At 33.3% G+C, this 18779-nt stretch overlaps 1 protein-coding gene and 1 long non-coding RNA gene across 2 annotated transcripts; both read right to left on the bottom strand.

The window, feature by feature from the left end:
• Positions 1–5457: 5457 nt before the first annotated feature.
• Positions 5458–7377, bottom strand: LOC117324364. The gene is made up of 3 exons (XR_004531966.1): positions 7248–7377; positions 5842–6101; positions 5458–5621 (listed from the first exon to the last, which is right to left on the bottom strand). It is a non-coding gene; the product is annotated as an uncharacterized LOC117324364 (long non-coding RNA).
• Positions 7378–11189: 3812 nt separating this feature from the next.
• On the bottom strand, positions 11190–13409 carry LOC117324363 (formin-like protein 2). The gene is made up of 3 exons (XM_033880175.1): positions 13279–13409; positions 12333–12632; positions 11190–11285 (listed from the first exon to the last, which is right to left on the bottom strand). The coding sequence occupies exons 2-3, from the start codon at positions 12616–12618 to the stop codon at positions 11281–11283; spliced, it is 291 nt and encodes a 96-aa protein (XP_033736066.1). The 5' UTR covers positions 12619–12632; positions 13279–13409; the 3' UTR covers positions 11190–11280.
• Between the last annotated feature and the right edge of the window lie 5370 nt (positions 13410–18779).

Genomic DNA, 18779 nt, shown 5'->3' with positions numbered 1-18779 from the left:
ACATGCAGGAATAAACTTACTGATAGACTTAAAGGAATAGTAGTGTCTGGAAACAGAAGATTGTATGAACAACTTATCCGCTATGTTCTGTTTGCTCTTCTCAACAACCGAATTGCTTTTATTTATATTTCTAAATATTTCGGTGATCATGGTCAAACTGGGATTATGTCCTGTCTATTAGAAAATATGACCATAGTTCGTTATTGAATTCGGTGCTTACCTGGCGTTGGCATGATATATCAAAACAGGTAATGCTTATTTAGATTTTATTTATTTATTTAATTTTATGTAAAATCTGTTGGTTCGGTTGCTGTCTTTTGTTTTATTTTTATTTGATATTCACTATTTTCCTTGAATGTATAAAGCGCAAAAAGTAAGTTATGGCCTTCAGAATATATTAGGCGGAGGTAAATCCGCTATGATATCACAGAAACAAAGATATCTTGTTGTGTCGCCGTATTAGTGTTTGTTAGTGTATGGTTTGTATTTTGTGAAAGGTTACATGGCAGTATGACATATATATGGTATGTTTGTGAGGTCCGAGACATCCTAGGGCGATAAAGGTGTCCACCATCACGGCAGGCAAGACTTCAGAACCGACAAATCCATTTGTGTGGTTGGTGGCCATCTAAAACATGGTGCTATTAATAATATCTGACCTGTTTACCAGTCGAAGCTTGAATGGTGGAATGACGTGATGAGTTTGTGGAAATGGAACATTGCGGTGAATAATAGTTTTGGAATGTATCTTCGTTGTAACGAAGAACCTTTTGATATATGATCATGAATGGAACACCTCAAATAAAATATGAAATGCTTATCGGTTAGAACTAAACAAATATTTTAAGATGCAATGATCTTATACAATCCCTATAGGGTTTTACTAGGGGCACTTATAGGACTCGTCAGTCATTACAACTAACAAAAGAATGTGGTAATGAATAAGACCAAATTTCAAAACATCATGAAAAATATAAATACAATGTATCAACAAAATTGTAATATTAATCAATAAATCGAGGACAAAATATGGATGTACATGGAGACTTCTAAATCAGTAATACAGGGTAAATATGAATTTAAATGGATACTTCTAAATAGTGCAGTTAGGATAAGACCAGGAGTTCCGGAATGGAAACTACTTCTACTTCATCGAAGATACCCTCCCTATAACCGCCATGTCAATCCTGGTTAAAGCAATGTGTTAGCCTGTCTTTAAAACGAGAACTCATAGACGGAGCCACAAGCGCGTTAACGTACATCTAATTATTCATTTATTTTTTTATTTTATTAAGTTTATCGCCCGCTATTATCACCTTATGACCCTTCAGCTGACGATGTCGACGAGTATCATTCGTTAAGACAGAAACACATCGTAAACTAATTCTAACTATTAAATTTCCCATACCACGATCCGTACTACGACCCCCTACGTGACTGCAAGTTACAGTCGACAATTTCAGTACTGAAATATTCCCTTACTAAGGATTGATATCTAGATACAGTTAAAATAAACAAAGAAAATCGTACAAACTTTTTGATGTATTACCATTAAGATTAATGATCATTTATTTGTACTCCATCACACAGTACATGGATACATTTGTGCGTACAATGTACGTCCATTTTCTTGTTTACCTAACTAGCCTGCAGGTATTTGTTCATGCATGGATGGTTACTTGATGCCGATAAATGTCACAAATAACTGACCTAACCTTTTTGTTATTGATAGGCGCTAAGTTAGCGATCAGTAGTACTGAAAGGACTATAGTTGTTACGTGGACATTTCCCGGAAAACCCCATTGGTATATAAACAATGTAGGAATGACATTGTAAATCATAGCGATACTTAGGTTGTGTGATGGTATATAAATCACATCACCCGACGTGTAAGGAAAATAATAAAACTTATCTACATATGTTTGGATGACAAGATAATCGAGTTTATTAAATGCATTCCCATTCACAACAGTGATGTCTGTCACAGTATTTACGTTTAGTGAAATCAACACGTACATTGTGAAGGAATATCAAAATGACAATTATAAATACGTCAATAACAGCGTAACATTGTAAATTAGTTTGGTTTCTTTATGTTTCCTATGTACAATGTGTGTCATTTTAGCTGATTATGCATACGTAACATAATAAAGGAAGAATATATTATTGCGTACATAATACCTCGGAAATGATTGAGATGATTTGTTGGTGTAAACGCTGATGATATATGGTAATGTGATGATTTATAATGATAATCCATTAGGTGTTTTGTTGTTGATCATCTGTTAGAAATGCGTCAACATAAAATATATATCACACAGACCGATATTGGGCTTGTTAATATATTCAATATGGTACATGTATTAACATCTACGTTGTAACTGCCGTTTGTTATTGATCGCACTATCAGCTTCATGTCACACGGTTTATTTGTAGGGAATGAAAAAAGTTTAATATGTAACCTAATCAATTAAATTTGTATCATTGTCTGAAGTGCATCATCAGATGAATGGATGTATTTTTTGTTTACCAAACACTATTTACATCAATATAGATACAAATAAAGCACGTAAATGACGAGACACGATGTCAGTATAAACACTTGTTTGTAATATGTTAACCTTTAAACAGTTTGATACAATGAGGAAACCAACATAATAACGAAACCGTAATTCTAACTTAAAAGGACAATTAAGCATTGATGTCATTTTTTTTTAATTTCATCGGGGTATGAAACAAATTTTGTTTGCAAACTGTATGAATCCGCGTAGCGGATTCTTACAGAAGTTTGCAAACAAAATTTGTTTCATACCCCGATGAAACTAACAAATAATTGACATCAACGCTTATAATTATTTTTTGAAAATGATTTTCTAATTTAAAACATGTTTTATGTACAATTTTACTGGTTTTAAATGGGATTATTTTTCTCAAATTAATACCAACGTCAATTGTCGTATTGTGACGCCACATTTTTCGCGCCATTCTCGGAATTTCTTTCATAGAAGAATGGAATGGATCATCCGGAAAAATAATATGATCTGTCCATTGTATGCCTCAGCCTCAGGATACGTGTGGTAGTATATAATGGTTGTGTGTCGGTAATATGATGTCCATTGTTTGCGTTACCCAATCCCTTGTCGATCTCAGGATGCCTATGGTAGTATATAATGGTTGTGTGTCGGTTAATAAGATGTCTGTTGTATGCCTTAGCCTTGTCTATCTCAGTATGCCTATGGTAGTATATAATGGTTGTGTGTCGGTTAATAAGATGTCTATTGTATGCCTTAGTAAATGGTGATAATGAACATTTTCTCAGTAATTACTATGGACACGTTCTTCAATATCCCCCTCCCTTACCTCCCTCGTCCAGAGTTTCTGCTGTGGTAATTATTGCCACAAAACAGATGTGAAACTATTCAGAGTCTCCCTCATCGAAATGGTTTGATAGATGTATGTTATCCTAACGAGTGTAATGTTTTCTAAAAGAAACTGTTTTCTGGATCAAATATATACTGCGTTATGGTACAACCTTCCTTTCCTGGTGTCTAGTTAGTGTACAGTATACGTTAATGTTTAGAGTTAATTTCTGTACCGTATAGGAAATGCGTGTATACTCATTGTAAAGTACTGAGACATTATAATTCGTCATAGTTATCAATAAATAAACTTCATAATGTAAAAAAAGGAACGCAGTGAGTAATACACTGACTATTCATTAAGATGGCGGAGTTAATTTTTCCAACTGGTCGTAGAAGGATATGATCACCTGCCCAATCTGGTCCAAGCTGGTTTTTCTCCCAGTTATGACCACTGCGCCCTTTTCATCCGATCCGGCAATATTGTTTGATTTTAAAATTAAGAAATATCAATATTTGATTATTCAATTTTCTTTAACTATGTCTGTATTCAAGCTATATGAAGACAACTGCTGCAATTTATTATTTCCACATTATGATAAGTAGAAAATTGACATAGAGTGGCTCAATTTACCTTTATTAATAAAAATAAAACCAGTGAACGGCATTACATTTCAGGACAAGCAAAGTGTAAAAAAAAAAACAATATTTCACCAAAGATTATATCTTCCGATGCACGGGTCATGTCAAAAAAGAGAAGAAAAAAATCAGGACTGTCTCTAACACATAGCTAGAGATGAAAATCCTTATGATTTGTAAGTAACGCAGAAAGGGACATAACTCTTATTAAGAGACTCGTATGCTTGATCTAACGCATGTAATCAAGTAATAAATTTCAATGCAATATCTTAATTACTGGGCGAATAACTGATAACCATTACCAAGAATTATATAGTTGAACATCAGCAGAATAAGAAATAGAACATTTCATATTCTGCTATTGTTATCAGACAATACAACATACTGGTACATGACAAGCTTTATCCAATGTGAATCATTACGGGTTAAAAGTAATTAAAAAATTATCTTTCTCGATTAATTCTTCTTCAAATAATTGCTTTACCATAATTCCATACGTGTTATTTTTTTTTTTTTTTTTTTTTGTGGATTCTTGGATTTTTAATGATTTTTTTTAATTTCGGAAATTTGGTAATTCTTGTCAGCTTTGTCAACCATTTTTCAAAAAAATGCGTCAGTATGAAAAAAAAATAATTTCAAAGTGATTTCAGCAATATTTACATTTAAAAAACCACAATATAAAACTATATGTATTTTATCATATGAAAGCAAATTTGGCGTCTAAAACATAAACAAATGTTTTATCTATGCGCAAAGATGCCACAATTAAAAAAAAAACAAGCAAATTTCCTCCCTTCTTATTTTTCTAGTTTGCATGTTTTAGACAGGTGTGTGTATTTTCTATGGCGAAGAAAGCAAAATTGTATACGTGTTATTTATATTAACAAAAACTCTTCACAGAGGTGACGAGGATGTATTAACAGAAGGTAAATAAATAAACAAATCGAATATCTCCAAAATGATGAATGAAGGATTAGTAACAAACTAAATGTTTTAGGGTAGTTGTACTCAGTTCAAGTATTTTCAGATATATCTGATATCGCGATTTTACCATGTACATACCTCATTACGATCACCAAACTTTTAATCCATATACACGATTTAGCTAGACATCACTGGACGTTTTTACACTTGTTTGTATTAACATCCACGCGATCGTGAGCCGGAGATATTTGACAAATCCCTTCTCGTAAAGCTTGGTAAAAATGGACAGTGTTGACACACGGTCAGTTTCGGGGAAGTCTCCAATGTAGGGAAGCCTTTCTGAACTCTACTTTCACTCACGTACATGTTACGTTTTAACTTAAAAACCCATAATGTCAAAATCAAGGCTGTCCCTCATAAACTCATAAAAAAAAAAGGTTTTCGAAAATACCTATTGCTTGAAATATTTATAATGATTTGATTGTGATATACATACAGGTGGAATAAATAAGCAAACATAAACAAAACACAAATATAGCGATTTGCTAACACGTTTTTTTTTTATTTTCTATATATAATATATGTAAGATACTTCAACTTCTATTAAATTCTTTGGAATTATGGTCAAGGTTCAAATGATTCCGTTTGACTATAGCACATGTGTCCTTTATTTTGCACCAGCCATTTAAGGTTATCCATCTGTGAAAGATAAAATTCTTATTAATGTAAAGTCTTAATATTCGAGTATCAGATTAATATGCCCTAGTTTAATCAGTTTTGTAATATGTTTTGCAACCTCTTTGAATACGCACGAGTTCGGATTTTTTGCCCCGATATAAAAAAAAAATACCATTTCTTTTGTACATGGTCATTGCTCAGATCTTTACTTAAATAACGAACGGGAAAACGATATACTTACAAAATGGTGGAGACCTGAAGAAATGTGGTGGTGGCGGATATGGTCCAATGAACGGAGGTGGAATGTACGGTGGAAAGAACGGTGGAGGAATATATCCACCCCCTCTTCTACCGCCAAATGCTGCTGCGCCAAGTCCTGTTCCCAGCAGAAATAAGCCAAGTTGTTGTCCGGTAATGGCAGACAACTGACATAAAGCAGACTGCAATAGGCATAAAAACACCAAGGCGGTTGGAACACAAAGCTTCATGCTGCTTCCGTATCTAAAAATAACAAATCATAATGAAAGTTTTTTTTAAAAGTTCATTAGATCAATGACGACAATACCAATTTAAAAAAGGTTCATTAAATCAAAAATAACAATATACGTTTTAAAAAATTCATTACATCAATGCTGACAATATAAGTTTTAAAAGGTTCATTAGATCGATGATGACAATACATATTTTTTGCAGCGAACTCGTGAAAATGACTCAAACTATTTAAATATCAAAGGATTCCTAGTTGATTCATTCTTTAATCATAAGACTTATACCACATACTTTCCGAAGTTGAATCTGCTACAGGTCAACTCTATACTTACAGCGATCTAAGCAGAACGTTACTTAATAATTTCCATGATCTATGACAGGATAATATTGGAAAATTAATATGCATGTATTTCTCCTACACTGGACAGACGTATCTTCATCTTAACCGATATATTTACATTTTGGTGGCAAAACCACGATATAAACTAAGTAAAAAGATTTGCAGTCTATGTGACAATAATTGACACCCAAAACGTGACATCAATCCATGCCGCGCATGAATATATTCACCCACCGGAATTACTTGTAACTAACGTAAATCGTTTTTTATGTTAATTAAAAGTATCAAAAAGACATTTTATATAATATTGTTACACAAATAATGAAAAGAAAATTGAACAGACTGTGTTTTTTCGTATTATTTCAATGCACTTTTTTGTTTGCCAATGTGAACGTGACAATTGAATTTGAAAAAAAAGAGGCTGTTCTATATGTCGAACCCCATTGACGAAATCGCTGAATATTGGCATTTTTTATGCTAACTCAATTTTAATTTTCAAAAATACCAAAACGAATATGTCTAGAATGTAAATATAATCATTAAACTGTCTTTTTTTGGTGTCTATGGTCGATATAGATGCCAGAGGTTTGCAAGCAAACATGTCATATTTTGCTCTGGCATCTATAGCGATCATAGACAAAAAAAAGACAGTTTTATCCTTAAATAAGCCACCCCAATATCACGCTAGAGTGAGATGGAGAGATTCCACATTTACAACCATAGAACGTAATCCTGTCATTAAGCTGCTGAAACTCCAATGTCTGGCCCCGAAGAGGATGAAATACTATTTGAAGCAAAACCGAATGCAATATACTTACCGGACCAAACAAAAGCAGGTATCCACAAAAATACACGGCGCTGCTGTCTTTTATAAGGACAGTTTTCGAAAACCCAACCCATCAATCAACAAGAATAAATAAAACTTGTCTTCAGAATGGTACATCGAGCTGGAGTTTTTTTTTCCAGCGACATCAGTGCAATAAAATGTAGAGTATATGAGGAGAGAACATGACTTTATTGCCCTTTGATTGCAGTTGCTGTGTGAGTATGTATGTTTATCACATATCTGTTATGTAATACTATCAGAACGCTGTCGCAGAATCAGGGCAGCAGGTGTATACATGTGTTTGTCGTTAGCATTAACTGACGTTTATGTGGCGTGGTCAAACCACATGTACTTCTCAATACACCTGTCATCTGTTGTCACATATATTGAGTGGTGTTTGTAACACCCGGTAGATATTTCATAAATCCTTTCCTGTACTGTATATTAAACATGTATGTACATCTATGTGTTCAGTGTATATTATGAATAGTCAAGTTGCGCCGTAGAAGAATTTTCATAACAAGAAAGGATATATCTTTTGTGTTAATTTGTTTGATTTAAATTGAAAATTAGAATAGTTGTTGACGTTTGGGGCTCTTGCACCTCCCCATCAAGATGTTGACACTTCGCTCGACTATCAACCCTGAAGGCACTATAACATCACTGGCATAGAAGGACGAAACAGCTATTTGGTCAATTTACTCCATTATTGGCTCTACTCTCAGATTGTATTGAAAGATGCTACTTGTAAGTATTTTCGAAATAAAGGACGAAACAGATATGCAATTTACGATAGGGTTTTATAGTGTTTAAAAAAATAGCATGTACCAAATTCAGTTTTTTTACGTTCTAACATTGCGTAGCACCATATTAAGAAGCCTGATTTTCCCATTTATAACACCAGTAATAACTTCTTTTTATCAGCTCCAAAGTCGTTTAAATTATTTTTATTGATCAGGAATATCATTGCTTTGTTAAGACTTGTTAATATTTTACATGTATTTCATTCCAATGTATTCCAATTATTATAATTTTATACATTGATTATCAATGCATTTATTTCTCTCACTATGAAGTGACTATATTCATAATGTACATGTAGTGCCTTTATAGAATAAAACACCATATTTAGCTTCATCAGTGTTTCTGTTCCATGGACTATATAAATTCTGACTGTAGAAAATAATAACTCCGCAAATGTAACGCCTTCCCGATTTGTTTATTTTATTGCTGCAGATCATATTCTTCATCTTTTAGAATGCACCTGTCACAGTAATTGCACTATAGGACATCATAAATTGTAGAATGATATTGAATGTTATTCTTAAAATGGATAGTGAAAAAACACGCATGTATTCAGTTACAAATACAGAATATATCGGAAATAATGCTACTACACACATGTGCTGCGTCCTTCTAGAACTCTTCTGTAATGCAGACCAAAACTATCGAATACACAAGTGATGTGTAGGATGATACAGCTACATCACTACATTGATGCGTCCTTCTAGAACTCTTAAAGCGACTATAACTGTCATGCGAAAATACTCTCAGACAAAATATTCTAAAATGATATATCTAAAAGTGGCCGTAACCATGTTTTATAAATTCCTAAAACAGTGCAAAATAGTCGCAATGCTATGCTACTGCTCGTTACTGCCACGTGACTCCGTTCGGCTTTCTCTGTGTAGCATTGATAACAAACATCAGTTGAGGTAAATAGTGTTTTAAAACATAGATTTATATAAATTAATATATTTACATCACATTTAGTACGGTATAGGCTAGTTTATCGATATATATCTGAAGCCTGTTTCATTATTTACCAGAAGAAATCGCCGTTTAATAAGTACGAAATGTACAGTTATATTCGCTTAAAGAATAATGCGTGTTTTCAAAACGGAACCATTGCCACTCGCTTATTTCGCGTTCCAATATTAGCAGTCAATATTTTGGACAAAATGTTTTTCATAACAGGAGAATGGTACATTGGTACATCAACATCAAAATTAACATACAATATCAATAAAATAAAAGTAAAAGGAAAATTAACAAGAGGTCCTTGACGACACCTGTCTCGTAAATCTAGGTCAGACAAAGTAAAGTTATCAAAACGAGACCAGGGATAGAAGAGTATTATGTGAACGTATAGAGATTATATAACAGTATTCTGCATGACACGAGTTTAGCAAATTATCCTTTGCGAGTGATATATACTGTATAGTATCTCGTAACAGGAATTTAATAACTGATATTAGCATGTCATTATGACTAACATTTGCATCGTTCAAACCTCTATAGTTCATACGCGATTGCTACATAATAGATGACAAGCCTTGTTTCGGAACCAAGGACGTATAGTGCAATACATATAAAACCTAGAAACGATTCCAACGTATAAGTAAGTACTCGATCAATAAAGGTAATACCAAAAGGCTTAATTCCTCGACATCAAATACTGTTTTGTACGCACGCCACCTTTCTTTAAAACCCTAAATTCTCGGTTAACTATTTTTATTGATGTAACTGGTTCAAAACAAATACAACTGACCAATATCAAGACTAATGCATGCTTATTGAAGTCACGTTATGAGTTTTTTTCCCTCATAAAAAATGATGACATTGTACGCAAATGCGTGGTTTGATAAGGCCAACATCATTCTTTGCCATTTGGAAGCCTTACAGGAAAATCCGTTCATTTCCCCCAAACTGTCGCTAGCGTTAAAAGAATTAGTTTCCAAATTCAGAGCACTTCGGTACCATAAACTGACAAATGTCGTATCTCAGCGGAATAATATACATGACTTCATTTCACCACAGAAACAATCATTATACAGAAACATCTGATTTTTTATGCACTCCTGTAGATTTTAGACACTCTACTGTATTTCTTTCTGCACATCGTTGGTAGCCTTTAAGAAATACAGTAAATAAATATTGAGCCGTTACACTATTACGCCTACCATCGGATGTGGGATGTTTCTATATTTACATTTAAGGCTTATGATAGACAAAATCACTTCCGTTTACAATTTCTAAAGTAATTAAAGTTTGTATTCTCTGTCTCCCCTGTTCAATAAACGTGAGACAATGATTCGATACATGATTGATATATCTATGAATCGTTCGAAATGCTATATACAACTTTTGGAGAAAAAAAATGGTACCTTGTTTATCTATTCGGTATGTGTTCAAGCCTTTGTCTCTCATTCAAATTCTTCGTTTTTCTTCTATTGATTTGATTCATTCAATAACCAATATAGCTCGCTTATGTAATTATCGAACTTATATCAAGACAGAAGAAAGCTAAGTACTTTTGGTTTCTGATATCTAATATGGAAGTATCATAGTGCGGTCGTAATCCATGGCATATCAGCGTTGCTTTAAGAAATAATGGTAAATAAAAAAAAATTTAAAAATGTGATATAAAGACACAAAGTTTGTAATAGGAATAAATATATATATAGTCATAAAGTTGTCTTCCTTCGTCAATTGTGTTACTATGTTATATATCAAATATTTAGCACAATATATCATATGCACTATGTGTTGGTGATCCGAAGATAAAGATTTGAATTTCCTGTCGTAGTTGTACTCAATGAATATTTGTAATATGTGTACAATTCGCATCCATGTATATAAATATATTGCGTTCAAGGTATTCATATCATCTAATAGAAGACTTCCACAATGATCATGTCAGAATATCGGGCCGACTATCACTACGCCATTGAAACGTTCTTTATTAAGAACGCCGATGGGGCACATGGGTATAAGCTGAGAGTATTTCTGACTTGGCGATTGGGTGCCGTATATCATAAGTTCGAGGCGAGATCAGTCCACGAGTCATAAAGTTGTTTACCTTCGTCAATTGTGTTACTATGTTATATATAATAATATAATTTGATAGCGAAATAATTAACAACGCAGCTGATAAAAGGGTCATCGTTTTATTTTTAACATGTTTTTGGTATCCATGATCCATTTGTGTCACTGCGAACCCTCCGAGAAATCTCAGAGCCTTATCAACCTGAAATAAATACACAAACGGTATTGAAAGTTTACATTTTATCTAAGACGAACTAATTACTATATCATATTTATTTAAATTACAGCAAATGTCGACTTACTTATTTAAAATATATATGATATAACATTATCTATATTCGAAAACCTTAAGCATGGTTTTCTTGATTTTGTAATACTGTAATAGTTCAAACATTCATGAATATGGATGAACAATAACCATTCTTTACGTACCGGCAACTTTTTTTTAAACTGAAGGGTTTAAAAATGTATGAATGATAGTTATTGTTTGCATGCTTCTGCTGAAAAACATCTTTTTCAACGAGAAAGTCAAAGTTAACATTTCAAAAAAGGATAATCAATTTGAATAAAAAACAACATCAAATTGGTAAGACATATGCTATTTTTAATTTTTGCTGTAATTCAATTAATATTACCTATTTTCCACCTCATACTATAGTATTCAGATTATCCTATGATTTCTATCAATGTTAAACATATAAGGTTCAGCATGCATGCTTAAACATGCATTAAGTAGTAGGAGATACGACAAAACATGATTTTAAACCAAATCATGCTGCTACTTGTCAATATCTTAAGCAAAAGGAAGAAGCAAATAACGACATGAAGCTGTTTAAATCAATTTAAAGCTTTATACCTTATATGATTGGATATCTAAAGGAGGGTTGTTAATCTGGGCCCTCTGGGTAATTTTTTTCAATTGGTTTTATTTTCAACATATTAATGCATCTTAATTATGAAGACATTCTAAAAATATCATTAAATTTGGTCCAAATTGTGCCAATTTGGAAATTGACCCCCACTTAACCCTCATATCTCAAAATGGTATCTGACCTGACCTTGATGTCATTATCAAGACCACCTAACCTCAAGGTATATATATACAAAAAAGAAAATCTATCGTTGATAGCCACCAGAGGGCCCAAATTAGCACCACTCCACTCATTGAATATTGATATATTATTAGATAATTTTTTTTATAATTATAAAATTTGAGATTTTATCCTGACCTCAATTAAACCATACATACCTCTATATGGGCCGCGTGCAAAAAATGGTGGTGGTGGTGGTGGAGGAGGATGTCGTGGCCGCCAGAAAGGATTAGGGCCCCAGCTTGGTCCATATAATTGTGGTGGAGGAAGTATTGGAGGAAACGGAGGTAGTCTGTTGTTCTGTTCATATAAATAGTATAAGGCACCCAGTCCTAAAGCAGTACCAAGGATACCCGTATTGGTCAACGACAATGTCGTCTGCGCCACGGCATGGCCCACCAGCAAGCTTATCAGCACTATGGCTGATAGGTGACTGTACTTCATCGTGGCAACTGCGTCTTCAAAAGAGGTATTGCAGTGCAGTGTTACAGTCGAAACAACCAAGATAATAACAGTTTAACAAAGTTCATAGCAAATAATTGGTTTATCCTACAATTCTAAACCCATTTAATAATCAATATCAAACTTCTATTAAACATGCTTTGCCAATCACACGTTTTTATCAAATAAGGTTTTGTTGATGCTTCCTTTTGATTTTAGAATTGGAGATAATCATATTTTGATTTAAACACCCTTTTATATCTATTACATAAAAAAACGCGATCTAACATGGAGATACTGAGATATAGAATTTATAAAACTAATTATATTATATATATATTTAACTGCGTTATTTCTAACACCTAAAGTCGATTGCTCTGATGGTAACTCTTGATAATTCATATTTCATCAAGCATTTAGATATGTGCAAACTGTTAAAATTCAAAGTACATATACACATGGTATTGCATAAAATTAATAACAGACGAACATAATAATAATAAAAAATAGCTGTTTTTTCCATTGTTAAAAAAATGCAACTTAACATTTGATAAACTAAAGGTGCTATCATTAAGTATAACTGATTGCAATATAACACCTGTTTTATGCAGATAATTTAGATTTTGCCGGCCGGCGTCCAGTGAACTACGAATGTATACCTACCGTTCTTGTTCAGCAGAAGCCAGGTGACGTGCAATACCTGTGAGCATTTCCCCTTTTTCTTTTATATCCCAAATTCATACTCAATGTATGCAACTATTGTGTCAATCAGCCACACATTAATTTATTTCCCCTGACAATATCCGAATCGTTAACCTCCCTAGCCGGCTATCACCGGTCAGGAAAACACAGCAATATTGATGTTTTATCGGCTATGTGGTCATGATTGACACAATGTTTTAGCCAGATCAATGTTCGACCCAAATATCAAGAGCGATATATCAGATATATATAGGTCAGGACTAAAATCAAAATCTGGTTTAATAAATGTTTAGAAGGGGGCAATGGCATTTTAGTTAATACGTGCCGGATAAAACGACTGTGAAAGTGTTTAATGCCTGGACAGTCATTGTATTTTAGAAATAATTTTGATACATTATTCAGGAAAAATAATATTAAATCAATTTCAGTATTTAATAGAAATACGAGTTGTCGGACTAATGGACTTGTCGTTAGCAATATGTGTTTCTAGCCTTGATTGCAAACTTAAAATTAAATTAGTAGTACAAACAAAAGGTTAGTATTAAGTAGTCTACTGAGTTACAAATATGATCTATATCCAAATTAATGAACTGGACATTAATTCAATTGATTATGTTTTAAAAACTTTTGTTCACATTTACCAGCATGTCGTTTCTACAAAAATCCCTTTCTAACAGAACATGTTATCCATTGTCTCTACACTATTTTTTTCAACATTAACTTAAGTAAATTCATACAATTAAAAATGTTATACCACGTAATCTTTAATGTTTACATAATAGAATTGTGATCTTATATTGTAATTTATCATAAGAAGTTTTTCAACGATTACTGGAATTATTTAATACCTCTATTCGTGCTTTTATGATTCAAATCTAGTAAATATTCGGGCTTGTTCTATTTTTTAGGTTTCATATTGGTATCCTCATGCACCTGATAGATTCACATTTCCGTCTTTTATGTGTGATTATAGATTCATGAATAAAGCTGTCCGACGTTGGTTAGCCATATTGAACTTTTTTCAATGATGCCAATGTAATATTTTATCTTAAAAACCCATAACGTCCAAACGTCAGGCTGTCTCTTATAAACTGATTCACCATACATATTGTTATCACTAGCGTGAAAAGGGTTGTATTTTCTCGAGTATTGTTACAGAACAAGATCATAGTAAGGAAAACACAAAAAATAGATTTCCTTGCACTTTTATTTATTTTCTATACATATATTCTATATGAATGATATTCTTCTTATCAATATCGTTTGAATTAAGCTCAATGCCCAAATGATTCCGTTTGATTATATCACGTATGTCCTTTATTTTGCATAACCCATATAGGGTAAACTATCTGTGGATAGGAAGTTTTGATTAATTCTTTTTATTTATTTTTTTATTTTCCAAACACATATATTATCATTATATTCACAGTCAATAATTTTAATATATCATCCTGCAGCTTAATAACATACAACAAAGAATAGTTGAGAAGTATTGTCAGGAGTTGGGTGTTGTCTGTAAAAGTTATCCCATTTTCTCCATCTATTATGAAATGTTCCAATATGTCCTTTATCTTTACCAATAAAAATATATTTTTGAATATTGATATTATCTATAAAATTAAGTTTCATTGCTTGTACTGATAGAGTTTGTTGTAAACATCTTGTTTTATAGATGCACTGCTTCTTAATGAGTAATATAAGATTATCTGTTTTATAATACATATTTTTCTTGTTTCTCATTCCAAAAATGAAAGTTTCGTTATTTAAAGTAAATGGAATCAATAGAGTATCTAGCAAAAATTCAAAGTTATCAAAAAATGACTGTACTTCTTTGCATTCCCATAATAGATGTACAGTTGTTTCTGATTCTGTTTTATAAAAGAAGCAGTTTGGACTACCAGTTAATCCGATTTTGAATACATATGAATTAATGGTTAATATGTTAGTTTATTCTATTTTGGAGCCACTGTTATTTGGAAAGTTTAGTAACTTCGAAAGGGATTATGAATATTTTAGAAAGTATGTTATAGAAGTCTTTTGAGCCCTTAATATGTTTTCAAAAATATTTCTAAATGAATGGGTACTAATGGATAAGTTAGATTTTCATTTTCTATATGCGTGTGGACAGTGTATTTCCTAATAGAGTTTATTATACCATGGTATGTAAGGAAGTTGGTATTGATATTGTATTTATCTTCAATTGCTGAAAGGTATAAAAAGTATTTAAGTTTGGCAATTTAAATAAATCATTGATTATAACAATTACCTTCTGATACCATTTCTTATAAAACACCATTTTATTATTTACTGTTAAGTTAAACCAGATGGGTGTTTTCATTACTGAAAAAAATCAGTGTTGATTAATGATAAGTCTTACTATCCAAGTATAACCCCATGAACCCAACCAATCCTTATATTTCAGTAAACAAGTACAATAGTCTAACGGTTTGTGTTAAAAGAAATAGTTCGTCATTAGATGATCACCAAACAGTATCATTCAGACTACTATACGCTATATATTCATACAACACCTTAACTGTTAAATGATATGAAAAATAGCATGGTTTAAGTGAAATAATAATTTTGTAGTTAAATCTAATTTAACACGCATTCGGACAATTTACATGATGGAGAAAAATTCTGAACGTTTGAGCGATGATCATGAACTTATTTAAAGTATAATGAGCTAATTTTGATTATATACAATATCAGGCATCACACTGGGATGTGAAATAGGGCTTTTTACCAGTTTTTTTGTTGAAAATCTCATTTATATTTTCAGAATCCCGCTATAAACAGGCCCATTCACTTCCCCCAAACTAAGCACTGATAATAAAACATGTATGCTATTTCTGACTCAGAATAATTTCAGTAAGTTAAGCGTAATGAGATCTCTCCACACACATAGGCCTAACCTTTAGACCTAACGTAAAGGTTTAGGCCTACAGGGACCAAAGAACTAAATCAAAAATAGATTGTAGGTTTGTTTGGGCAGAAAATTAAATAGGAGTGTGAATGTATCGGGGCCTACTGATTTGATGTTCAGGTGAGAGACGTTTCCAATGTCTTTATATTTGTGCTGGGCAATACATGTAGATGTGAAATATATAATCTATTTTTGAATATTTTCCAGTCTGTTTTTGTCAAGGGGAGTTCATTAAGTGTGTAATTTGTTGTACATTTAGTTGAATCGTTGGTGCTGAATTCAATACAAAATGGAGACCCCAATATAAAAAAGTTCAAATTGGTAGAATTTTTAGATATTCTATTAACAGGATTGTGAGACAACATTCTTCACAATTAGGGTTAGTGGACCAGTGTTTAAAACTCCATTTAAGATGGACAGTGGTAAACGTTATCATTATCGTCTATGTGAAATTATTGTTTCTTGGTTCCTACAGGACAGGACAAAAGCGGGCAGCATGTGCACTATTATTTCTTCCTACGCGTAGATTGAGGAGGTTAATCTGTCAAATTCATGGAAAAATGAAACAGCTTTATTTGGTAGTTTAAATGAGTCCAAATTGAGTAGAAATTGAAATTTAAGAGCAAAGATGACAACGGAAGTTTTAAAGGATTCATATATGTGTAGCGGGACTGGACAGAGTCGATCATCGGTGACCAGGTAACTCAATTGGTAGAGCATCCGGCTAGTGTTCGGAGGTTCCCGGGTTCAAACCCCGGTCTGGCTGCTACATTTTCTCCTCTCCTGTTACAAAATTGGCGCCCAACTAAAATACCCACGGTGGTGGTATAAGGGGAGTGTGTCTTCGAGGGCGAAGACTTGGAAAAAAGGAGGAAGGTGTGTAGCGGGACTGGACTGGGTCGATCATCGGTGACCAGGTAGCTCAATTGGTAGAGCATCCGGCTAGTGTTCGGAGGTCCCGGGTTCGAACCCCGGTCTGGCCGCTACATTTGTTCCTCTCCTGTTACATATGTAGCAGCAAACTTATGAAAATGATTCGATCAAACTGTTAAAATGTTAATTTCGATTTGATTTATTTTATAATCATAATGCTTATAATGTATACAATCAGCCGTTCGTTGTTGAATTTGTTATCGTTATACTCTGTTTGTTGAACATTTATGGCGAGCTTGGCAGAACGTCACTTCCATAAGAGTCATTGTGTTTATATTAAAAAAACGGAAATACAGTGAATTAGATTGGTCAAAACATTATATATAGTACGAAGGCGTAGTGATAAGGATAATTCATGTATAATCCATGAAAAGATAATCTGATAAAAAATAATGAAATATGGAGTGCATGAGTCCCTCGTCAGTGACCCACACGCGTCGCCAATGAGCCAAACAAAACAAATTAGGTACATGTGAAAGCAACCACTGCGACGTTGGTGTCGCCTCTGCGTAATTGGCGGACCAACAAAGGGACATATTGACCTTGGATCAAACTCCCACGACCGATTCCTTAACGTTCTTGGACACACTGGCCGACGACGAGTGCTGACGACTTGACTCTATGCCTCTATATTGACGGTCACCCAATCTCCTTGTGGCTCTGTGACCCCTAATTAAAAGGAATATTGTTGTATCATGTAAACCATATTGCTGCGCTACATGACGTTGAGAATGCAGGTGCATTATCAGAACAATGGCCCTTACCCTATCGACTTCATTCAATCGCGGCATTTCACTGTACAATCGCAAGAAATATTGTGCAACTTATCTTTACTGTACAAATGTTTGGTTTGTTATGGTTTACAAGGATGCATGCTTTCTTGAAAACTCTGCTGAAAACATGCAGCATCAAGCGGTGTCAAGGCCGGCGGAATTTTAACTAAAGAACTCAGAGGTAGTTCAGTGTAGGATTTATTTGAATTTAGACCAAAGGTTATATCAGAAAAACCGAACTTGTATTTCTTTTTTTTCCGCTAGACTTTATTCATTGTTAGACGGAGAATATTGTCATTATCATTAGATTGGCTAAATCTGATATATCTGTAAATGCATTTAGCTACGAAGTTCTATATGGGATGTCTTTGTAAGACCAGATACGATCTTGAACTCCCCATTAATATTTTGACACTTCGCTCGACTATCAATACTAAGGACACTATAACACCACTGACATGTCTTAGGAGGACGAAACAGCTATATGGGCAATTTACCCTATTATAGAGTCTACTCTCAGTCTGCTTTGAAAGGTGCTAAATATGTGTATTCGATTTTGAAAGTAAGGACGAGGACAGATGTACGATACAGTTTTAACTAAATTAAGACTATATTTTACATGCACTCCATTCCCATGCATTCTAAAATTGTTTGAATTTTTATTTTTGTTTAATGTTTCATTCTTAGTCAATAAAATTAGTCCTCCTCTTATTTATCAATTTACTAAATTGATAATGTTATGTCTTTGTTGAATGTTTAGCTCCATCAGTGTGTCTGGTCAAGGGACTATGTAAATTCTGACTGTCTATATAACAACGTCAAAAATGTAA

The sequence above is a fragment of the Pecten maximus genome, chromosome 3, assembly GCF_902652985.1.
Source record: "Pecten maximus chromosome 3, xPecMax1.1, whole genome shotgun sequence".
Taxonomy (NCBI): Eukaryota; Metazoa; Mollusca; class Bivalvia; order Pectinida; family Pectinidae; genus Pecten; species Pecten maximus.
This window is presented reverse-complemented; position numbering and strand designations above follow the sequence as displayed.

What these genes read in the sequence shown, in the direction of transcription:
- LOC117324363 (XM_033880175.1), bottom strand. Translation starts at nt 12,618, where the DNA reads ATGAAGTACAGTCACCTATCAGCCATAGTGCTGATAAGCTTGCTGGTG.